Below are 24,740 nucleotides of genomic sequence, written 5' to 3' on the forward strand. Positions count from 1 at the left end.
AGAACTGGGAATGACAATCCCCCAAACCAATTTAAAGTTTAACACATGCTGGTGAAAGATTATCAGCACATATTTCAATGGGATAGTGGTGGGTTAAGTCTAAAGCACCTCACACTATTTTAAAAGTCAAGAGTGGAGCAAGACCTAATTCTGCTATCATCATCAGAGCTCTTTGATAATTAATAGAACTTGCTCCAAATAATCTTAAATTAACAGAGAGAAATGAAAATGATTAACGAGCATTTGAGAACACAATAGTACCTTTAGAGTGAGGAGGTCCTTTAAAATGAAATTAATTAGAGGGACACTTGTCAGGGGTTTTGGGCTGCTGACTGGACCATATCAGAAAGATACTCCTATACTGGAGATCTTTTTTTTCCTGATTCCAATCATACATAAAATGTATCCCAATGCATGTGCACCATCGCTCTCACCGTGTTTGTATTGGTTTGTTTCTATTAGGATACACAGTTAGTTGTGTGTTTAAGTTTTTTAAACAAAATTTTTCCCTTTGCAAACCTATAACATTTGCTGGAGTCCAAGAGCCACAAGCCTACTCACTCTGGGATAGATTTCAAGAGGGAATCAATATTTTGTCTGTTAAATTTGACAGCGCCCAAAAGCAAGCAAACAAGCCTTCTGCAAGTGAAGGTTTTAGTTGCATCAGCACCTCTTCCCCCAAAATCAGCAAGTCTGGCATCAGCAGCACCAACCGAATTTTTGATGCTCCAACATCCATTTAAAACTGAGAAATGCCCCAAAATAAGTAATTAACCATATGTGAGCTAGGGAATATACAACCACAAATATATATGTTATATGTAGTGATTCAGGAATGTGACAATTTTTAGACTAATAAAAAAAATCAAATTTCTGGAAAGCTCCTTGAGCACTTTAAAAATTTATAAAAATAACCTTCAAGTTTAAAAGGGAATTCTGAGGTATCTATGTCATCTTTACAACACTAACAAAGTTATGATGTTAAGAAAACAAAACTAGAGAACTACTTCCTATAATGCAGAATCAGGCCTACGACTCAATGAGAGTTACACACACCTCCTCAATTCCCCCACCCCAGAGTACCTGGCACGTGAATTGAACACAAAGGAAAAATGCACAACTTGCCTCTTTGAGAAGGCTGCCCCACCAGGAGTTGCTGCTTCCTCCTTCTGCGAGGCACCATAAATTGAACCGATTGTCGTGGGACTTTTACACACAGGACTCTTCCTTGTTGGACTCAATCCTGATGAACCATGGTCAAACGGACCCTGATGTGAGCCTGTCTGAAATGAGGCACTGCTTTGTAAAACAGACCCCAGCTGTGAGGGGTTTGACAGTGGAGGACTGGGCTTCTGCAATGGACTTGGCCGAGGAGAACGGCGCCTCACCACAACAGACTGGAGAGGGCTTTTTAGCGCAGGACTGCGCTCTCTTGGGCTAAGCTCAGGCACGGCAGATGCTCTTGACACTGAACTTGTGCTGTAAGTGCTCATGTCTTGCCATGGCTTTGACCCCTCAGACACCTTGACATCTTGAGCAGCTCCTCCCGAAAACAGCGGATCCTTCGAATCATCACCTTGATTATCTCCTGCAGCCTGTGATGCCCGGGTGTCCTTGGAAGAGGATTTTTTTTCCTTTATGGATCTACGCTTGGAAGACTCAACTCGGCTGTGGTTTGAGGAAGACCGGGAAGATGAAGACCTCCTTGACCTATCAGAAGATGACTTATCAGAGTTTCTAGAATGGCTTCTTGATCTTGGTGATGGAGACCTTCTCTTCGGTGATCGAGAGCGGGAACGCCCCCTACGAGGGCTGTAGGCTTGGCGATAATTTTGCCAATTTGACCTGTAATTTCCATAGCCTCCTCGGTTATATTGGCCCCATGGATAAAATCCTCGGTTCCGTCCACGGAAATAATATGGTCTCCTATACCCTCTGTTATGACCTCTGAAATCCCGACTCTGATACACTCTTGGGTGGTTCCTTTCTCTGTTGTGAGACGGAGAATATGATCTTGAACGGGACCTAGAACTAAAAAAGAAAACAATATTTGGAAACCTCTCTCTCTCAATGCAGCCTTCTGTTTGAAAAAGAGTTTTAAATGTTATTTTACTGGTTTTATGTAGGGGTCACAGTCCCTTAAGTGATTTTTCCTTTGCTCATGCGAACACTACACCTTTTCTCCCAGTGAACACTGTTGCCCCATCCACACACAATCCCTGGCAGTAATTTCAGGACATCTGAACTACAGCTGGACAGGAAATCAACCTCCTTAGAATCACGGCTGAGACCATGATAGGGATACATTTGTTCTGACTATCCTCGGACTAACGTGGCTGGTACCCACCTTCAGAAATCCAAGTGGCATGTCTCTCAAATGTCCAGTCTTCACAGTTCAAAGAGTGCCAAGGCTATCTCTAATCCTTGGTCACCAACAGGGCGGGAATGAATTTCTACCCCATAAGGCCAGCGCTGTCTCTTGTAACAGACTGAACTCTCCCTTCTTTGCAGCCCCTAAATATCTCATATGCTTTTAATTTAAACAGGATTTCAAAAGGAAAACCCTTTCCTTGCCAGAGAAATTAAATGAACTTCAACACTTGAAAGTGAAAATGGTAGCACTGAAGAGAAAAACCAAGGACTGACTTCTCTATATTTCTAATCTCAAACCATACATGAATTGCTGTTGTTCTTAATCTTGATCTCCATCAAGTAAAATAAAGACAGAGCATCAAGAAAAGATTGCCGAAGGCATTTAACGTATCCCTAGCCTGATGCCACATGATGGCACTGTTTATCAACACACGTCAGCTTACTTTTCAAGGGGTAGATATAAGCATGCAGGTTATGAATGGAAGAAGGAAGAGAACGGAATTTAGGACTAAATGGGAGTGTTCATATCTGGGGTTACAGATTTAAAGAACACATTTCAGGGGATATGTAAGTGCTGATCAGAGGTGGAGAAATAAAAGGTGGTTTTCCAATATAATTGGATTCCCCTTAGTTTTATCAAGTATCTAAAAACCTGCAGTAGTTGCAGTTTTAAAAGTAGTATCATGGCTCAGGGTTAATCAGGTTAATGTACTTTATGAATATTGGACAACTGCAAAGTTGTACTGACAGGGAAGGGTATTAGCACTATGTTCTCGTAAAGTATGAAGAAAACTCCAACACTACACAGGGTTAAAAATCCCTGCAGCAAATCTCACTCACTGCTTTTGATGATGGATATTTACTGCAAACATTAAAACACTTTTCTTACTGTATTAATAAAGTTCCAGTTATCTAAAGAGTTGACTAACTCTGGCAGTAACAGTATTTAGGTATCTTATCCTGACGGGCATCAGCTTCTACAGCTCTCTCCCCAAAATATTAGTAACTGCATAACATTTTGCCACTGAAGTTTCTAAAGCTTAAAGTCAATTCTCACTTTTTAATTGGGTTAAAATGAGGTTCTCTTTTGTCCAATTATCAAATACACTAATGTTTAACAGGCAATGGCTTATGTTACAGCTGTAGTAACATCTGGTGTAAATCTGTGTCAATATAAATTTCTTCATCATCTCCTGATAGAATTTGTCCTCCTTTATTCAAAACAAGAAAACAGTGCAACTTACCTTAGATACTTTCTCATTCGAAAACAGTATCAACACAAGAAAGAAGGAAAGAGACATGCACAGGCAGGCAGTGAAAATGAACGGATTAAGAGCAGTTCTCCGAAAGCACTAAGCAGAATTCACATGCTCCCGTCCCCAGGCGCCTACTGCATTTGTTACCAATTACTAGTGAGGGACCTGTTGTATGCTGCTTCCAAAATCCATTGTGTCATTTTATTGAGGCATGGAACATGAAAATCTCACTCCAAAATCTGCAGAGACTGTTCACAAGAAATTATTTAAAAAGGATGCAGTATGCAAAATACAATATACATGTGCCAGAAGTGATAATTATTTTGGACTGCATGGCTAGCCAGTTAATTTAATATACATTGTTCTCAAGTTCTGGCCATTCCACTCTTTTTACAACAGTCAAAAATGAAAAGAAACAGCAACATACTTGACCCTACAAACAAAAGTTAAGTACACAAGACTAACCGGAAGCAAACATGCAGAAAGAGCACAGAATACAAGTCAAAAAACCAAGGGACATGGAAAGCAAAATGATGTCCCCAATTTTTGTTTCCGAAACACAGATTAATTTTCTAGTCTCTTCTCCCTAAGATATTGCACTACACCTACCTCAGTGAGTATGTGAAAGCCTTGCAAGAAGATGACTTGTCTATATTAACCCTCTCCATTCCAATTCTCGTAACAATTTATTACCACCACCCAAGTTGTTTCAGCAGCAACACAAGACAAGAGAGATTTGCCCTGTTCGATTTAATGCATCTGGATTTCCATTTATCATAGTTTCTTCAATGTTGGCCAGATCCTCCAAAGCTATACTGCACCCTTTCTAATACTTCAGCTTCCCTGCAAAAGAACTCAGTTCCACTTGAGTCTCCATCTCTGCTTTGGTTTTGTCCTGGCCTTCTCCTCTTTCTGACTGTATTTTTATTATGTTTCTGTATCTTAAAAAATCCCTTTTAATAATTAACAGTTGCATATGTTTACAAGCCTAGCAATGTTCAGAATCTTAACGATGCATTTAAGATTCAAGAAAAAGCAGATGAACATCATAACATATATCCCAACTGGAATAGAGGGTTTTTTGTTTTGTTTTTTTAAGTGAAGATCATTACCAAATGGTGGTGGCCTTGCAAGATATAAAAGCCTTAACTAGTCACGTAGGATACTGGGTGATAGAAATCCATGCTTTCTTTTTATTTAGTCTTAAATTGGTCCAGTCAGAAGTAATTCAGAGATGCAGCAACTATCATGCACACTGAGGATTTCTCACCATAGATCTCAGCAGTTAGATTAACTAATTTACAGGATCTGCCCACAGTTACCATTGCAGAATTCAGTTATTGACTCCCCTCATGCTAGAGCACCTCCTCCCCGCCCTCTTTCCCATCAGAGGCTTAGACTGACATTCTGGAAGAGACCCTCCTGAACTCAACTCTAAGAAATGCATGACTTTTCCTAAAGACCTTTTTTAAAGCGGTTATCAATAAAGTGGGGGGCGAGGGGATAGAGAGAAGAAGAGAACAGAGAAGTTAACAAATGAAAAGAAGGAGCACGTTTCGCTGTGGAATCTCTCAGCTGTCTTTCCCATTTGTCAGTTCTGACAAGAAATGATGCCAAAAATGTCAACACTCTCTGATTTCAGGCCCTTAAATCATTAAAGTGAATAATTTACAAAAAAATTGATCAAGAACAACTTAGGTCTGTTAAGAGGTTTAAAATGAAGCCGTAAGTACAGATGTTATCTACTGCATAACAAAATAAAATTTATTCTTTCCTCCATTTAATCTGGGTCAACATTCCTTCACTAACAGCACAGTGTTCTGAGGAACATCATCTACATATATCAGAAACAGACGGGAATGTTACATTAAAATGATCAGCGATTACTAAAGAGTGCAGAAGAATGCAAGACACGCCTGTTGTAGGACACACTATCAATAGCATATTGCAAGACAGAACAGAGAGCAAACAAAATCAGTAACCCAAGACACAGAACACTTAAGCTACTCTAGAATCTAACAAAAGGGTTTTCACAGGAGGGCTTGTTAGTGCAGCCACCATCTGAGCAGAACAGAGGGAGAAGAAAAACTCTTTGAAATCAAAGGGCGCAATCAAGCCGCATGCATTACCTGAGCCTGCGTTTTCTTGATCGCGAGACAGAACGGGAGCGTGAACGGGATTTGGAGAAGGATCGGGAGCGTGATCTCGATCCAGATCTTGAACGAGACGAGCGGGATCCAGATTTTGATTTGTTGGTTTTCGACATCTTTGAAAGCTCCTTTCAGTTACACCTGGTTGATATATAGGGGGAAGGAAAATAAAAAACAAGTCAGTGAATAGTTCTAACTGCTTGGTTAGCTTCTCTCTCTGGCAGTTTTGATAGTTCCAGAGTCTCATACAGTTGCTGCTGAATCATGAAACCTTTTAATTCCTCTTTGCAAAAAGAAAAACTCTGGAGTGCAAAATTTTTTTAAAAAGAAGCAATGTAGCACAGAAACAGGAAGCAGAAGGAGGCCTCTGTGCTTTTTCAAGCATCCTTTTGCTCCAGATAAGTGAGTTAATTTCACCCCGTCATTACCAATAATTATGGTGTCTGTTTAAAAAAAAAAAGTGAATTAGCTCAGGTTTTCCATAAAGCTTTCTTCTGCTTTACATTTTCGAACGGAAAAGCAGAGTAAGATGCCATCAGTAAAATAATCATCCTCCAAGATATCCTAATTTCACTCCTTTAGACGTAGATCTATTCAACCATGAAATGAAGTTCTGGACATCTGACAAGCCTCACTGCTCCAAGTGTGGTTCATGCAGTTCTACCATCAGTTACAAGAGCACAACGCCCACTGATGAGTCCGGCTGCAGTCCTTCTCAGTATTCATCCAGCGTTTCAAGTACTGACAATAAAGAAGACTATCCCAAAGCATTAAAGGACTTGAGAGAACCACTAGATTATATAGACACTTTATTAAAAAACGTGAATTTACCTGTGCTAGTTTCAGGAATATACCCAAGAAAAGACAGACCAACCTCTTTGAAAGAGACCTTAATGCCTACACAATTGTTTCATTTATACCACTACCCAATCCCTGCCAGACATACAACTCTTCAGGAGGGAACCAATAATGAAGAGCCATTGGAAAACGACATGTTGAAGGAAAACTTGTTGGGTAGTCTTCCTGTGGTTTTTCAATGGCTCTTCATTACTGGGTCCTTCCTCAAGATTTGGCTAAAATATAGGTAACAGATATAAAACATCTTAGATTAGGAGAGTAATTTCAGGAAATTTATTAAAAATTTGGAACAAATAAACCAAGTAAAATTTAGATGTGATATTCTGTATTTAGAACTGATGAACTATTCTTCTTTATCAGTATCTAATTAAGTCACAAAGTCTTGGTACGCATTTTTCAGGGCCCAGATATAGATCTTAAGAAGTCTAATCATGCAGGTTATAGATGCCCTCCCTTGCGTACTCATTTCCAAAGAGTACTAGGCATAATTCTAGCGTACCACAGTCAGGGTCTACTGCCATTTCTACTTCATAGCTCCAAAGCAGCAGCAGCAAGTCTCATTCCTCACTTTGTTCAGCGACAAAGCAAATCTTTAGAACTCAAATTCTACAGTGCTGCAAAGAATCCACCAACTTTCAACTGCTACTGGCTTCAACAAAACTTTCCCACTCAAAGTGAAAATGCTCCAGCCTCTCAGTTACTGAAGGAAAGGAAGAAAGTGCTGTTCCTCAGCGTAAACTCTCTTTATTCATTCCAAGATAGCACTTACTGGGGTGAAAGAAGGGTTAAATGCTAATGCATTTGGATTTCTAAGGGGTCTTCACTGGCAGCGCTTTAACGTGGCTTGCGTAGCTGCGGCATAGCACTGGGACAGAGGTCTCCCAGCACTCCTTAAAAAAAAACATCACCACCACCACAACAAAAAAAACAACCCACCATCTCCACGAGAGGAATAGCTCCCAGTGCTGGTGCACTGTCTACACTGGCACTTTACAGCGCTGAAACTTGCAGCATTCGGGGGGTGGGCGAACAAGTTCCAGCACTGTAAAGTGCCAGTGTAGACAAGCCCTAAGTAGTCTACATTAGTGCTTGGCATAAAGCAATTAAATTTTACCTCCAAATGACAGAGCAAAACTGAAAAGAACAAATGCTCCCAGTTTTAGCAAGAAAGCTAGATGGTATTCAATTCATCAAGCCCTAAACTTCACTGAATAATAGAACCAGCACCAAATTATTTAGCATGTAACAGGACATTGATTCTCAACTGGTGAAATGCAGACCCCATTAAGAAGCAGAACTTTAACGGGAGCACGACTGGAAAAAGGTACCAAAATGCGATGTGTAATGCAACTTCTGCCTGAAACATGAGCAGAAATTTTGGATCGGTTTCAACACATACTCCTGCCTCTTCGGTTTTCCTCAATTCTTTTCCCACTTGCCTTCCACACCCTACTTTAGAATTCTGATGTATTAAGAGGTTTTAGAGCAGGGGCCTAAGAGAACAAACAAGCAAGAAAGAAACAGTCAGGTTTCTGTGGAAACACTGGAAAGTATGTGCATTCATAAAACAAGTCTGACAACATTCTCGCCATGATATTTTGTTTGCCATTCAAAAAAATCCATATCAGGAAATTCCCCACATCAGGAATCAGCTGTTCCCCCACCCCTAACAACTTAAAATAATAAGATTTGGATACAGATGGCAGCAAGAAAACACAAGCGCTGTTTGATCACTCATGCAGTTTCCTTATTATAAATGTGAAACTGGTTCACGTAGAACCTAACGAGAGTACAGTGGCAAAATATATGTATTCATTATACATTCCTTATGATAGTGCTGATTCTTCATTTGAAATGGGTGTGTGTGTGTTTGGTGTTTTTGGATGTTTTGGAACATGTCACATAGAATTCATAAAATAAGAATAAGGCTGCAGAAGAATTAAACATTCAAACAATAAAAAAAACCTCTACACACCTACATGCATATCTGGACAACATGCACCTTCCAGATTAAGGTGTTTTACTTACATCTTTTCCACAGGCTTACAGGAAGAATCCCCAGTTTTACCAACTGGAAAAATGAGGTATCTTTTTTAATCCTGCATTTTGTGTCAATCACAATACAAATAAATTTGTTAGTCTCTAAGGTGCCACAAGTCCTCCTTTTCTTTTTGACAATACAGTGAGACACACCCACACATGCTTTAGGCATCTGGCAATCTGAGACAGCAAGGCAGAACTCCTCCATGTTAACTAATTCTTATATGAAATTCAGCATGCAAAGCCCTTTACAGCAAAAAGAGAGGCAGCTTCTGAGGCTGTCACTGGTATTTTAAGGAAACATGACCTTAATTTAAATCTGAGTATTAGAAAGATGATTTGCTACTAACTTTCCCTTTATTTTAGGCCCTGATCTATTATATTCACTTCTTCAAAATGCCATAGGCAGGTCAGTTTCAGACACTAGGTAACGTGAATTGTGTTTTTTTTACTACCTGGTTGTATTCTGTAGTCCCCAATCAGTTACAAATCTTCTACCATTAAGCCTGCACTGCTTCCATAAAAGGTGAACTGCCGACACACAGACACACAAAATTGTTCTCTTTGTTTCTTTAGGATACATAACCTAAAGCTTACTGTAAAATAGATATTCCGCTTTTTTTTTATTATTAAACATTAGTAATTCAGGTCTTGCCTATTCAAGGGAATGAACTGCTATGTGAGCAGCAGGCAGGCTCGGCGCCGACGTTCCTGTCAGCACCGTGGGAGAGCGCACTGTCCGTACCGGGTCTATTTTTGGTGCCGAAGGGACCAGTGCCAAGGAGATCTTCCCTGCACTGGAAGTCAGGTCCCTGCCTCTGTGCTCCGCGAGAGCCGTGGCTGAGGTGCTGGAATGGTCGGACGTGCCTGCCTTCGGTGCTGACAGCACTGAGGGTAAGGATCTTGCAGGAGACCCTTTACCCTTGTGAAAGTCTCTGCTCAGAGACAGTTGGGCTTCTTGCCTCTCTGCCTGAGAGGGTGAAGCCATGCTCCCAATTGGTTCGGACCTGGCCAGGGAGAGGGTTTGACAGTGCCCGTCTCCAGAGGTGGCTGCAGAGATTTCTGCTTGAGAAGCATTTTCAGCCACAGGTCCCTGTCACGACAAGCCCTGGTTTTGAGGCTCGTGCAATGGACACACTTAGCAGGGACATGTGTCTCGCTGAGGCACTTCACACAACGTGAGTGTCCATCGGACCTTGGCATAGAGTCCTGACAGGAAGCACATTTCTTAAATCCTGAAGTCCCTGGCATTATTGAACTTGGAGTGCAGGGGGAGTGTCTCTCTGCAGGAGACAAGCTTGAGGAAAAAAAAGGGGGGGGGGTTGGTTTGTTGTTTTAAACTAAGTAACTATTCTAATGGAAGGGAAACAACTGGGATGTTACTAACTAACTCTTTCTATATTCTTTGTAATTGTTTCCTTCAGAGACCAGGGAAGAGGATCAGCACTGCCCAGAGTCCCGTCTTCAGCCGAGGACAGTTGAGAAGGAACTGAGGGGGGCGCAGGACGTGCGCAGTCAGGCAGACTCTAACGAGACCGCGAGACAGCAGCTGAGCGCATGCATCCCGACCACGCACTGCTACCGAAGATCTCCGATCAACGGCGCCGGGATGCACCGTCACCTGGAATGGAGCGCCCACAGGGACAGCACTCGAAGAATCCAGATTTCTTGACTTCTAATGTTATCTTAGATTCTTTTTGTGACTACCTGATCTGTTCTCCTAATTTCCTCTGCCTAGGGGAGATTACATAATTCAATGGACTGCTGTAAATATTAGTGCCAAATTCTATCTTCTGATATCTGCAATTCAGACCCCCTGGTTCCAATGGGAAATGCATGTGCATATTCCAGGGCAAAAAATGGCTCAATGTTTGCAAAATGTGTTGTAACCGCTTACTGCTGACTTGTAAAAAATTCTTTACACTGCATCTTCATTTGTCTAGAGTAACAGCAGGGGTATAACACACTACAGTTATAACTAGGAAGATTTTGCATTTTGAAAAAGGAGTTTTGCCCTTCCTGACATGTCCATCTGAAACAGAGTCAACTTTAAACAATAAGCTTTTCTGTCCATTTTGGAAAGTGACAGATGGAGACTTAAATCTAGATTCCTCATCTGGCACATCTAGAAATATACATACCAGAAAAGTATTTACAGTTAGAATGCTTGGGATACAGGGATGGAAAATATTGGGAAAGTAAATAGAGATACAAGGAACAGATTATAGGATCAGTTTCCCCAAGCAAAACCTCTCATGGACAGTTGCAGCTGTCTCCGTAATTTCAATATAAAAAGTAATGTAATCACTTGGAATTTCTTTATAAGTGTTACCAGTAACATTTTAAGATTATCTCTTTCTAAACTCTGTGTTGGCCCATAGATATTCAAGCTGGATCTCAGGACAGGCTGGCATCACCTGCTTACTTCATTTATGGTAAAAACATGTGGAAATAATGGTAGCGTAACCTGATCTTGTCAGAGGAAAAGCTCCCTACCATGCTCCATTAATTGCTTTAGCTATAAAATATGAGAGCACAACATGCCAATCCTTAATTACAATAATGGATAATTGTATTACTTAAAATTTATGCATGCAGTCTCTTCTACAAATGTATTTAGTCAGCTGCCACCATTAAACTATATATGCGTTTACATTTGTGAAGAAATGTTTGTCCCTCGAAGCATATGTTAAAACATTAACCAACTAGAAAAAATAAAACCACCATGTTATTTACTATTCAGTTTTAAATTACGCAATGCCCTATATCAGTAACATACAAAACCTAGCTCTAAACCCTCATGAATTTGGGACACGAAAATGTGTGTTTTGGAAGACAGTGAAAATTACATCACTACACCACTAGATTATGTTGACTCAGTAAGATTATAACTGCCATCCAGAACATTTCCTAAAAAAATTCAATCAAATACCTGCCTCCCAATGTCACCAAATAGACATCTTAATTGCAACTACATCCATTAATGCGTAAGGAGTCAATCTCCGTTATACCGCTCTACTGTGATATGTTGCCAATGCTCACAGTATTTATTCAGTAATAGGTTTTCATTGCTGAAAGCCATCTGAAAAGTTTTATAAATCCTTATTCCTTGGCCTGTGTTTAACTTTTTTTAATAAGTTTCATATCCACGTTTATTTATTTTCAGTAATTTTCTCCATAATAGTCTGAACTAGCAATGTTTAATGTAACTGAGTATGAGCAATTTATCAATATATCCTTAGAACAAGACAAGCCACACCCTAGAAGTAGACTATTACTGCATGGTACTTAAATAGGGTCGTTAATACCAAAGTACTTACTAATCAGTACTTGGTTGCAGTTTAAAATACAACAGCACACTGATGTACAATCCAAAGGCTCTTTCAGACATGGTGTTAATGCAGAAAATATTAAAATGAATAGGAGTGGTGAGGAAAAGAGAAATCAGAGGTTCTTAACCCCGAAACTAAAATTCTGAAAGAAAAACCTCTTATGTTATGTGCCTTATAGCAGATGTTAATGCAATTTAAAGATGTTCCGTTACAAATTATGTTATGAAAACAGATTTTACTCAGTGTTGTAAACGAACATAAAACTAGACTGAAAAGTATTTTGCCAGGGCTAAAAAAAAATACCCAAAAGCTATTAACGAAAGGACAACCATTACATGCCATTAAGCATGCAAGAACTGAACCTTCTACAAAAATATCCAGATAATTAAGTCTCCTTCCCATCTATCGTTAGCAGCCAGTTAAATATTCATTAGAGCTGCTGCAAGAAAAATTCACAATTCGCAGAATCAGCTCTTGTGTCTTTGAACCTACTTTGGCTTTGAAAACTCACAATACAAAAACAAAGCCCTGGTGAAAGAATCTGTTTATAGTCTTGAGACTCCCTCAAAAATCTGCTCTTCTTAGGCAAATGGAACAAAGATTAATAGCAGCTTTGGGATGTCACTGGGTTCTTTCTTTTCATCCTAGGGTGGCAAAGAACAATAATACCGTGACTGTACAGCATATACAGACTGATGTTATTAGGCAATCGCCTTTTCCTGGAAGGACTAACAAGTTATGATCTGGGTTGCAGAGTGGTAGCCGTGTTAGTCTGTATCAGCAAAAAGAATGAGGAGTACTTGTGGCACCTTAGAGACTAATAAATTTATTTGGGCATGAGCTTTCGTGGGCTAAAACCCACTTCGTTGGATGCATGCAGTGGAAAATACAGTAGGAAGATTATATATATAAACACAGCGAACATGAAAAAAATGGGTGTTTATTTTTATAGTTCAATGGCTCTAAATTTTTCAAATCAGAAAACAAGCATGGAGCGGGTCTTTTTTTCAAACTGATTATTCAACTGGGTGTTTGCAAAACAAATATTTAGTCATAATTCTTTCAGTCTTAATTATTTTTCATTATACCATGGGAAGAAGAACGTATATTGCAGTGGAGATTATTGCAGCAAAGTAACATGTGAGATACGATTATATATATATATTTTTAACGTGCGATATCACAAGTTGTCCTTGTAGTACAAGAAATTAAGATGCTTAAAAACTACCATCTAAATACCTAAAAATTGTCAGAAAAGATGTTATGACATAAAACAGTGCATTTAAAACTTTTGTGCATAAGAAACTGATTTATAAACTGGGCTCCTCAGTAATATACCTGAAATGTGTGCACTATATTACTACTTCTGGGCAGTGAGAAACAGGCAAATAGTTTAAAGTTAAGAGTAATGTTAACTGAATATGGAAAATTGGTCAAGTTAACACAAGGTTCAGTAACCTTTTTGTGGATCTGGTTAAAATAGTAAAACTTGCTGTATGAGACCAGAAAGGAAAAAAAAAAGGAACTACATAGCTAAAACCCTATTCTTTCTTCAACTGCTATTTATATAAGCTAAATACTTCTATTTTTAATAAGCAGAGAAGAAATAATTCTATCTGCTGCTTGTGTCCATTTAAAGTGAATTCCAATGGATTGACTTGAAATGTTTTCATTTCCAGTTGTTTTTTTTTGAGTCCAAAGTATGTGGGATACTCCATCAAGCATGGTCACCAACATCTTTTTCAGGAACAGCATGATGGCAGTCACAGAATCAGCACTATACAAAGTGGGTCACGCCCAAGAACAGATGAAGTTACCAAGCGAGAAGTTACTTTAGTTTCTTCATTTTAAAAATGACATGCTCTGCCTCCCCCTTCCAAGAAAAACTGGTAATGGCAAATCTATTGACAATAGTTATCATATTCCGTACTGTAAGGCATATGGAAATATATGTTTTCCTCTCTGGATGCTGAAAAATACAGCAGTAACAGATCACAGATGAGAAGCATTATCAGCAAAGTAGTAAAGCCCCAAATGACAGCCACTTTTCAATGAGAGAATACTTGTGAAAGGACAGTTTTTACATAAAAATTAAAAGAAAAAAAATAATTACGTTGAGACACTGGCAGCTTTTCAAATGGCCATTAGCCAAATGTGGACCAAAGATTAAAGGACCAAACTCAAAATACAGTGGAAACGAAGGATGTAAGTAAAATATAATAATGGAAGGAATTAAACAGTCACAGGACTTAAAAAGATATTAAAGGCCACAAAAGATGGTCCATGTTGCACCTTGAACAATTAAATCTTTAGTGGTGTTCATATAACAAAACTAACAAGAAGCTATGGCCTGGTCTGCACTAAAAAGTTAGGTTGACCCACATGTCGCTCAGGGACGTGAACAATCAGTACCCAAGTGGTTTAGTTAAACCAACCTAACTCCTGGTGTAGAGAGTGCGATAGGTTGACGGAAGAATTTTTCCTCCGACCTAGCCACTGCCTCTTGGGAAAGTGGAGTACCTATGTTGACAGAAAAAGCCCTCCCATTGGCGTAGGTAGCATCTACACTGAAGCAGCTGCAGCTACACTACTGTAGCATTTCAAGAGCAGACAAGCCATGAGTTCTCCAAAGAGGTTACCCTACTTATGGGTCATTTTTAGCAACCTCAGGACTGTTTCCCATTAACTTACAGTACAGTATTTCAAGAACTATAATTAAGTGTATAAATATCTGTAAAATATATTTATAAAACATTTTATAGTAGTAGGAATATTTCAATGAAATTAATTGTTGAAGAGGATTAGCACCAGTAGAATGCAAGGCCTTTACAAAAGCTCTCATCCCAATAGTCAATCCTGCAATAATTTCAGAAAGTCTCAAGTAATATATGCCACTTCTACAGAGTAAATGAAACAGTTAAAAACTGACAAGAACACAAGTGAAAATGGCTGGTACCCTAACTGTCCCAAGTGCAAGCATACTGCACTATGCAATAAAGGACCTGACAACTAGCCAAAGAAAGAGCTTACCATTTAGATTCAGAAAACTGACATTCTGTAAGATTTTCCCCCAATCTCTCTTGGAGGCAACACTTGATGTGTCCAATTTCTGCATTTTAGATATCTATCATATCAGCCCGGTAACACTGTAATTACATTTTTACAATCCCATAACAATGGAAAATTTAAACAAAAACACACTCCCAGTGTACCCACTATTAAAATTATAATCAACTCAATATATCTGTTACACTATTTTAAAAACTGTGACATGAATAAATTTTATGTCCTAACCATGATGAATTTATTGCCTTCCACAAAAGTGGAAGTTATGAAACAGTTCAAATTGTAATCTGAGGGGTAAAGCTGGGTCTCTGAAGACAACTGCATCCTCCTGATGTATTTTATAGGATACCTTCTTAATGTCAGAATAGTTGGAAAGACAAGGTGTTTTATCATCTGGTATCATCATTTCACTAATTTAATACAAAATGTGCAAGTTGGACGTGCCCTCCACAGACATTAGCTAAGATGCAGTGAGGCAGAGATTCCTGAACATTTACAATGCAAGTGACAAAATATTAACATGGAAGCTCAACTGCATGCATGAAGGTAGAAAGCAGGAAGAGATTCATTTCAAAAGAACAGAAGGGCTGATACTCTCTCTACTTGTGAAATTCTCTTTAAGGTTTTACATGCTGGAGTGGGATGGAAGAACAGTAATTTCTGGCATCCCTTTTTCTGGATTATATTAGCTACAATAAGCACCCTTAAAGTCCAGGGTTCACTTCAAAGCAATTGCTAAAATGCACTCCAACATCCACTCTGGCATATATGCAGATTGTTTCCAATTGGGTTAAATTACTGTGTAGTCTATTTTGACTCAATAAACAAAGCTTACAGAAGTAAAAAGAAAAGTTTGACAAATTACTCCAAGCCTCTACCTAGAATGGTCCTCAAAGAATAAGGCTAATACTCTGCATTTCCTAACACTATACATTTTCAAAGCTCTTTCCGTTAATAAGGACTTGAATCTATTTTTCTTTCTCCCCCCATTTTTAAAATTCACTTTAAATTTTAATATCTACAACAAGGGTAATAAATAGGCAACTGTGGGTCAAATGTGGACCACCAGATTTTCAAAGGACCCCAAAATCTTTTTATTTAGTATTATGTTTTAAAATTATTTTCTCTGGAGTCTGAACCTTGACTATACCATGACCAAGAAATTTGGATCTTGAAAAAAAAAAAACAACTGACTACCCCAATCTACAAAATGCTAGACTCGCACACCAGGGAGCCAGCCTTAATGAAATCCTGATAACAAAGACTACTTTTTATCCAGCATAAAACCACATTTTAGAGGGTCTGAAAACACTATCAGCTCCTAAGACTACCACTGACCACTTGGAGAAAACACTACCCTCCCTCATCCCAGGATTAGGTACAGGAACACGACCATGCTTAGATTAGGAAGATGTTACACTTTCAACTGTTCGGAGATTTTAAATTTATGCTTCTCATTCATGCAGAAGATCATAAAGTGGCCTGAAGATCACAAAACAGGATCTTAAAAAAGCTGAATATTGTTTGTTTCATCAAACTAAATATTTGTAGGGGATTTTTTTTTTTTGTCATCACCATGAGTCTACTTTGGTCTACAATATTTACTAGTTAGTCACTCTTTTGTTTGGTTAAAGTGCCAAAAACTCTCCTCCCTGTAAAGCTGTTTTGGTTGTTTCTTTGACCGTCAATGTAACTGCACACAATAAAAACAGAAAACAGAACTCATTCTTAGCAAGTGAGCTGGCTCCTAGATATAGCTCTTTTTAAACAGCCTCTGGACTCAAAGGGTTAAAACAGGAGAGCAAGGCAGACTCCTCTCACCTCACCATGGTAACATTGCATTTGTAAGCTTGGAACAGCTCAGCCTAGAGTTCTGTCCTAAAGGAGTTAAATGATTTATTTACTGAGATTGCCTCTGAACTTTATAGTATGAAAATCCTAAGAATATAAATAATTCTCTCTCTCCCATTCCTTGTAGAAACTTGAAATAAGTTCTCAGATGCTTGACGGAGGCAACATTTCAAAGGAATTTAATTTACTGTGAGACAAGACTCCTGAAGATTACTCTGGTTCTAATGGAAAGAGTTACCTTTAAATGGAAGAGAGGGATTAACTCAGAAAGTGGCCCTGGCTGCACACTTACCTTATTGTTCGGACTTCTTGATTGGATGGGGGGAATCCACCTAAAGGAAACATATGCACAATGCCTCACATGGCTGATTGAGGAGAGCAGCTCAGGAAGTGGGCAGAAAATGAAAACGTGCCTGGCCCTGCGAGTGGAGAGTGCAGCAGAAGCCTGTTGCACATTGCAAAGAGAGCTATGGAGGCTCCTCTTTAGTAATAAGCCTGCGAGAGGTCACATTTCCTTCCTGCTTTCAGTCCTGACTGACACTTCAACCTCCGCCCCCTTCCACATTTAAAGGGCCAGGACTATTTTCCTCCATTGCAAAGTAGGTCTCATCCGGCAGCAGAAAAAAAGTTTTGGTGATCCTGCCTGAACTGTTGCAGAGAGCAAGGCCGGAGCATGACTTGTGTGTGCACTTGGAACTGTTTTCATACAGAGGGAGCCGGTTTGACAGCCAATTTTCAACCAAAGCTGTTGGTTCTGTCTGGAAACCAGTCTGCAACCTTGTGTTAAAGCTGTTAAGTGTTGAAATAATCTTTCCAAATGATGGTTTAGTGAGTCCGATATCTAGGAACAGAATACAGTCCAAAGCTATCTTTCAGAGTCAAACTTTAAGGCAGTTCTACTGATGGATTGTAACTATTTCAATAGAAGAACACAAATAGGAGCAGAAGCTTTACATCCACATGCTGGGCAGCCTCAATAATCCACAGCCCAGTTAAAATATTAATGAGTTAAAATACTACTGCCATACTGCGGAAATCTTAAAACAAACCTTTATTAAAATAAAATTATATACCATGAACTTTTTGACATTTCATTTCTGATTACATAATCATTTCTGATAATCAGTGCTGATTATTGTAGGAAGATGTTTGCTACATGGACCTTGGCTTACTGGTTTCTAAAGTACCACAAACCCTTAAGGTGCTGTACGAACAGCAACCACCACTAAATCAACTTGCAATATAAACTGCTTTGTCTTTTTAGTTAGTTTAGTAAATTAATTCATATTTCAGTGGTTTAAAACATAACAGTTTCTTCCACAGTGAAGATACAAAATAATGACTGACAATACTAAAAGAATCAGAATAGTGAGCTAACAGGAACTAGCCAGCTTATTGGTCTAGTTGGTTCATGAGTACTTCACATTCTCCATTAGTAGCAGCACGTTCTGTTATACTATGTGATCTGTAGATCACAGAACGCTGCTGTTCCACCTTAGAGAGGTAACAGGAGTTAGCGGAAATATGCTCAGATGAACATAAATATATGTGGACATCAGCTTGCTCTACCTCAAATGCAGTCAGCACCATCTACAATGCACTGCGATAGCTGCACAAGATCAGCAACGAGGTGAAGAGCAGCTGGCTGAAGCTAAACTTGGGCAAAATGGAGCAGATACTGGTGGAGAAAGGAAGCACTCCAAAGAACTAGCTGCTACCACCAACATATCGCTCTCCTTGATGGCATCTAGCCTGATTAAGATGGTCCACAGCCGCTGGATCCTCAATGCTTCAAATGAGAACATTTTAGACTACATCATGTACTTGTTGACAAATTTGACCGTCTTGTAGTTTGCATATTTCTATAGCATCTACAGTTGTTAGACCTCAATAAAATGTGCTCACTCCAAGTTAACTATAGTTGTCAAGTGTAAAAACATGTGTCTGAAGAGAGTTAGGAGTTTTTAGTAATTTTGGCTAAATATTCTGTAGCAAGGTTAAGGGTGTTAAACATTTGAAACCAGAGTTCTTTTATCCACAAGCCAAGCACCCTTATAAATCAAGCAGATGCAACGCAGATTCCCTGTCACATCTATCCATTTGGTCTCCACCTTAACTACAGAAACTAACATTATACAGGCTACCAGAAGCCTTTGATTGCTCTGTCACCTGAATAAGGAAAGAAGTCAGTTTTTTCTTGTGATGGTTACAGAGTCATGGTTTTAAAGGTGAAACACTGATGCTGTATTTTATTAAATACAAACATTCTGATAAAGATGGCTGAGAAATTCCACACTAGAAGGCCAAGGCTCAAACAAAAATGCAGCATGGTCAAGTTCTGGCAGTGCTTCCTTGCACTTTGCAGTGTTGATGAAAGGTGTTCTCTCTTTTAGCTAGTGGCACTGGGAAAATGAGAAGTTCCTAAATGAGAGATGATGCATTTCCAGTAGCACAATTTTAAAATCAAGTAATCTTGCTAAAAACTAGATAGCACTGCTAAATTAACAAAACTGCTGTGATTTCCTGATTTTAAGGTACACGTCACAGAAAAGGTGCTCCCCTCTAAATGACCACAGATTACAAATAAAGAAAACGCCCAGAAACAAGCCATTTAACTATCTTTTTTAAAACTTCAAGTAAAATTTTTATTCTATGTAGGAATTGCACTGCTTTGTCTTTTTTTGCAGAAGTTCCTTGGATCTGGTCAAAATATTATTTGCTTGACGTGTTGAAAAGAATTCTTGTTCTCCCTCCTGTCAGGCAAAAAATCTGAACTAGATACTTCCTGCATAAATGGAAAATAAAATAAGGACACATTTATGGACTTACCCAGGGGCCAAGTGAGAGTGGAGTGGCAGTATCTCCAAAAGTCATTCCTTTTGGGTTCCGTGTAAATGCTTGCAAGCAGCAGCACTTAGAAGGAAATATTTCAGATATGTCTTTGCATCACTGAGTTCAGGATAATCAATCCAGCCTTACTTAGTCACTGGCTTTCCAGGGACTAACATGCAGCTTAGTTGTTGAGTTCAATTACTGCATCTGATTCATCTATTTCCATATTAAGACACTTCTGCAAATAATTGAAAGCAAAATGTGTACAGCTACCATATCAAAGCATTAGTGTATGTATACACACAAAACGTGGGTAAAATGCATTTAAATTAGCTTGTATTTAGGCAAGGTTATTTTACCTTTTTGTTCTGCGTAGTCCTTGCTATTCTGCAGAAGATATGAAAAAGCCATCAGCTAAAGCCTGCTTTTCACTGGGTGCTGTGAGTACTGCTAAACTAAAGGCAACGCAAGGTCATCTTTTTTGAAATCGTGAGCTGCATCCAGAAATTCTCGGTACTGTGAAATTCAGATGGCAACAATCTGCTGTTGGAACAAACTTTCTTTTCAAAGCTCTCTCCTGCTAAGGCTTTATATGGAAAATTACGTTAGAGTTTTCTGGAACTATGGAAATTTCACTTGGTGCTCAGAACTGGAGCGGACTCTCAGAATTTGGCTTCTCAGATAAGTAGTAAAACACTATAGCACTTGCTTGTGTCTCCATCCTAACAGCAAAGTTCCACGTATCAAGCTCAACTTCATTTCACACATTAACCAAAAGCACACACTGGGGGCTCTTGCTTGCACAAGAAATGTATTTGGAGAGCAGGCAAACATAAGCTGGTCACAGTGCTGTGTGCAGGTCTAATACTATTTTCATTGACAATGCAAAGGATCCTGAACTATACACATTTAGTACAGCGCCACTAAAATGCTGCCACCTCAGAGATGGTAGGGAGACAAGCAGAGCTCTGCAGGGTACACAAGAGTGAAACAGGGACAAATTTTGGCCAAGAGCTATGAAACAAAACCTTGTTCTCACAAAAATGCCATAGGGTCTTGAACACCCATGAAGAAGCAGCAGCAAAACTTGTTTTCTAAGGCTTTGTCCCAGAGTTGCCCTCCACCGCATAGTTAAGTGAATGAAACTCAGTTAACCTATCACGGAAGGATGAAGGCCAGAGTCAATCCTACTGCGACTGAACATGAGGTCTCAAGGTTACTGCATAGGAAAAGCTGTGGGCAAGCTTTCTGCAGACCACAGATAGCTATTTCTGTACTTTATTAAAAACCAGAACAAAAATTAGGGTAGCCATCTGCTAAAAAATAGCTAATTTGGAAAATGTTAAACATACTATTTTAATAACGATGATGATGAAAATAATACTAAGTACGTCTATATATTTCAAAGTGCTTTCCAATAGAGGACAAGGGTTAATATTCCCATTTTACAGATTAAAGAGGGAGGCAGAGAGAAGTCATGGAAATTGCCTAAGGCTATAACAGACGGTGAATGTCAGATCCAAAAACAGAACACGGGGTCCTGACTCCCAGTTTGTAACTTGCCTGTGTCCCTCCACATGTGTAAGAAACAGAGAGAACAATACCCTCCCTTATCAAAATTTTATCACGACAAGTCAAAAAATTATCCTTTGATACACAAGCTGCACTGTATTGAAAACCACCTGCTTTTACTGTGTGCAGCTGACAGAATTAACCTTTCTGAGCAATGAAGATGTTGGGACAAGTCAAACTGGATGCGAGGCTCTGTTTCACATTTCGTAATTTAATCAGGGATTTTATTTCCTTTGGTGACTCAGCTCACAAATAAGGACCTTTGTTTGCAGGCAACCATGGCATTCAAACTAAAAAAAACGGAAGGGGGAGCTTCAGTTGAGCTACTAATCAGGACTTGTTGGCACAGACGGCAGAGATCTGGTGGTGCAATATGTACACACTGTAAGGGAGGTTAATATTTTACAAGTGTTGAACTTTGGGACTGAACTCAAACAGCTGAAGATTTTTTCAGTGCAAAAAGTAAATCCTTCTTTACACTGAAATCCTTTAAAAGCTTTGTGGTTCAGACATCCCCACTCATTGTAGCTATTCCCTCTCCCCCTACCTTTTTTAAGCTTGTGGTTGAACTATCTTGATGCCCTTCCTTGCTAAGAGGTATCCATTTTAAAGGCATGAACATTGCTCTTTCACAAAATTCATAGCTCATGGCAGAGCAGGTTAATACAATTGAACAGCCAGCAACTAGTTTTTCTCCATGATTCTCAGTCTAAGAGAAAGGCAAGTTGTTGGTGGGAGTAAACACTTCAAAACTAATTAAGCCCCGCTGTGGTTTAATACCATTTTAAAGATGTTTGGCATTAACAAAAAATACTTTCCCCAGCTCTTATTCTCCATGTGGTTCAATTTGACCTCATTTTTGGACAGTTTCCAGTAACCCAGTGAATTTTCCACTGTCAAGAAGTTATCACTGCTATGCACTCCCATTAGTTGCCAATGTTTTTAGACTAATTATTCCAAATATCCTTTGCACCTAATTTACTGGTTTTTGTATTTGGCTTTTCAAAGAGCAGCCACTTCAAGTAAATTTGAAGATATGAAGCATTAACATAATAACTGACATGGTTCTATAAGGGGAAAAAAATACTAGATGCTACTCTGACTCAAGTTTATGACACAATGCCCAAATAAGGCCCACGGAAGGGAAAACATGGACTTTAACCCAGCAAATATTGACGGGTTGTAAGTACTCAAACAAGCATTAAAAACATTTATGAAAAAAGACTTTAGGTATCTGTTCTTTCTGGGACATTTAAGGTCATTCTGAAGAATGGATTCATACCTTGTAAAGCAGTAGCAAATAAGACCAGGAAGTACAAAATCAGCAGAGTACACTCCCAATCCAGTAACTAGAGGAGTTGCAGAATTTCCTTTTTATACTGATTAAGAGAATACAGGTTCAAAGGTATTACATATTGCCTTGCTTGCACAGCAACAATGCTGGTGAGCAAAACAAACTCAATTTACAGAGTCAGCGCTTAAACTGAGGCAGCAATGCTAAAACTATAAAGCCCTGCTGCTATACGGTATAGTCCAAGTCTCAAAGAGAGGCACTCCCTTTCCCTCCCCCACAAGAGACGTTAGGTCTTAATTTTGTAATAAACCTACCTTGTTGCTGGAACACGCACTCACACCTTCCACCCCTCAACAGTAACCTGTCACTGTTTCAGCTTCTTCAGTTATGAAATCAGGAAACAATTCTGCACAAAAAAGAAACTGTGTTGAAGCAGCTGTATATTTAAGCTACACACCATTGGTTTTATTTTAAGGGAAGCGGTTTTATACACAAAACTGTGTTTTTTATTATTATCAGCTTAAATCTGGGAATTGGTCACCTTCTGAGAAAGGAATTTGGAAAGTCAATCCATTTACCTTCACCCAGCCACTATTTTTTCTCCCTTCTAATTAGGGTAACCAGACAGCAAATTTGAAAAATCAGGATGGGGGTAGAGAGTAAGAGGCGCCTATAGAGGAAAATGCCCCAAATATCAGGACTGTCCCTGTAAAATAGGGACATCTGGTCACCCTACTTCTAATCCCAAACTCCAAGCTAACGACTGTGTCAGTGATCAAGTAGTCACTTCTACCATCCCCAACAAGAGAGCGCAAGCCAAGGACAGCTTGAATTCTGGCACCTACTGTAGATACACCCTCCCTTTCTAGGTTTCAGAGTAGCAGCCATGTTAGTCTGTATCTGCAAAAAGAACAGGAGTACTTGACAGACTTAGAGACTAACAAATTTATTTGAGCATAAGCTTTCATGGGCTACAGCCCACTTCACTGGATGCATACAATGGAACATATAGTAAGAAGATATATATACACATACATAGACAGAACATGAAAAGATGGAGTAAGAGGCTAATTAATTGAGCTATTATCAGCAGGAGAAAAAAAACTTTTGTAGTTTATCTATTTCCCCAGGTTAAGTATCCTCACACCTTCTTGTCAACTGTCTAAATGGGCCATCTTGATGATCACTACAAAAGTTTTTTTTTCTCCTGCTGATAATAGCTCATCTTAATTAATTAGCCTCTTGCTCCACCTTTTCATGGTGTGTGCGCGCACGCGCGTGTGCGTGTGTATTTATATATCTCTTACTACATGTTCCTCCCTTTCTAGACCAATGTTCACATTTTGTCTTCAAACAGAATTGTAACTTGGTCTGCATTAACAGAGTGCTCATAAACTGTGCTAGAATCTTGTTTGAGCTGAGGAAGAAGTCTGCTGCATGGTTCTGGCCAGCACAGTGAAGTATGGGATTTTTAAAATCCTTGTTCACACTGAAACACCAAACTGAGCTGGCTACAACAATGTGTGAAAATGCTTGTAACTAGCATGGTTTGTGTCTCAGCAGGAACAGTCCCTACGGCACTCCCAGCTGCTACCCTATGGCCCAAGGCCGTCCAACATCACTCACTGCTTCAGGCATAAGAAACTGTGGCAATTATAGCCAGGCGCGCCACTTTCAGACTGTTGCTATTTTCATCGCAAAATAAAACTAACATTGGGTTTAAACCAAAGCAGGTGGACAGAGTATTATGTACAAATTTAATAGATATTTCAAATAGAATGTTTATAAAGAGCCTTTAAGATAAAACACACTGTATGCACTAAGCATTAACAAATGGGGGAAAGAGCCAGCCTGACTCTGCACTTCTCAAATCTCTCCAGGTGTGCTGTAAAGGGGACGTGTATCTCCTGGGAAAGCAAAAAAACAGGATGCACCACACTTGATCACTACCACAGCCATATTCATCCGTGGAGTGGCACAAATGATTACTGTACCCGTAACTTTAGAATGCCTTGGGGATTTAGTCTCTTTACATTTAAGTCTTATTTCCAATATAAAGACAAATTACGAGATACAAAGGAACAACTTTAAGGCTGTAAAGGGAGAAAAAAATGCA

The 24,740-nt window shown here is 39.2% G+C and overlaps 1 protein-coding gene across 3 annotated transcripts in view; it reads right to left on the reverse strand.

Moving 5' to 3' along the window:
* The window catches only part of THRAP3 (thyroid hormone receptor associated protein 3), a 70,007-nt gene that overhangs the window by 16,518 nt on the left and 28,749 nt on the right, over nt 1–24,740 (reverse strand). The window contains exons 3-5 of one of the 3 annotated variants that reach the window (XM_074934425.1): nt 22,939–23,030; nt 5,759–5,920; nt 1,126–2,031 (exon numbers count right to left, since the gene is read on the reverse strand). In XM_074934425.1, coding sequence (XP_074790526.1) covers nt 1,126–2,031; nt 5,759–5,895 — 1,043 coding nt within the window. In that variant the 5' untranslated portion in view covers nt 5,896–5,920; nt 22,939–23,030. Of the gene's footprint in view, nt 1–1,125; nt 2,032–5,758; nt 5,921–17,218; nt 17,334–19,755; nt 19,899–22,938; nt 23,031–24,740 lie in introns of those variants that run through there. The other 2 variants (XM_074934426.1, XM_074934427.1) reach the window with 2 other exon arrangements.

Source organism: Natator depressus, chromosome 19 (genome assembly GCF_965152275.1).
Source record: "Natator depressus isolate rNatDep1 chromosome 19, rNatDep2.hap1, whole genome shotgun sequence".
In the NCBI taxonomy this organism is placed as follows: domain Eukaryota; kingdom Metazoa; phylum Chordata; order Testudines; family Cheloniidae; genus Natator; species Natator depressus.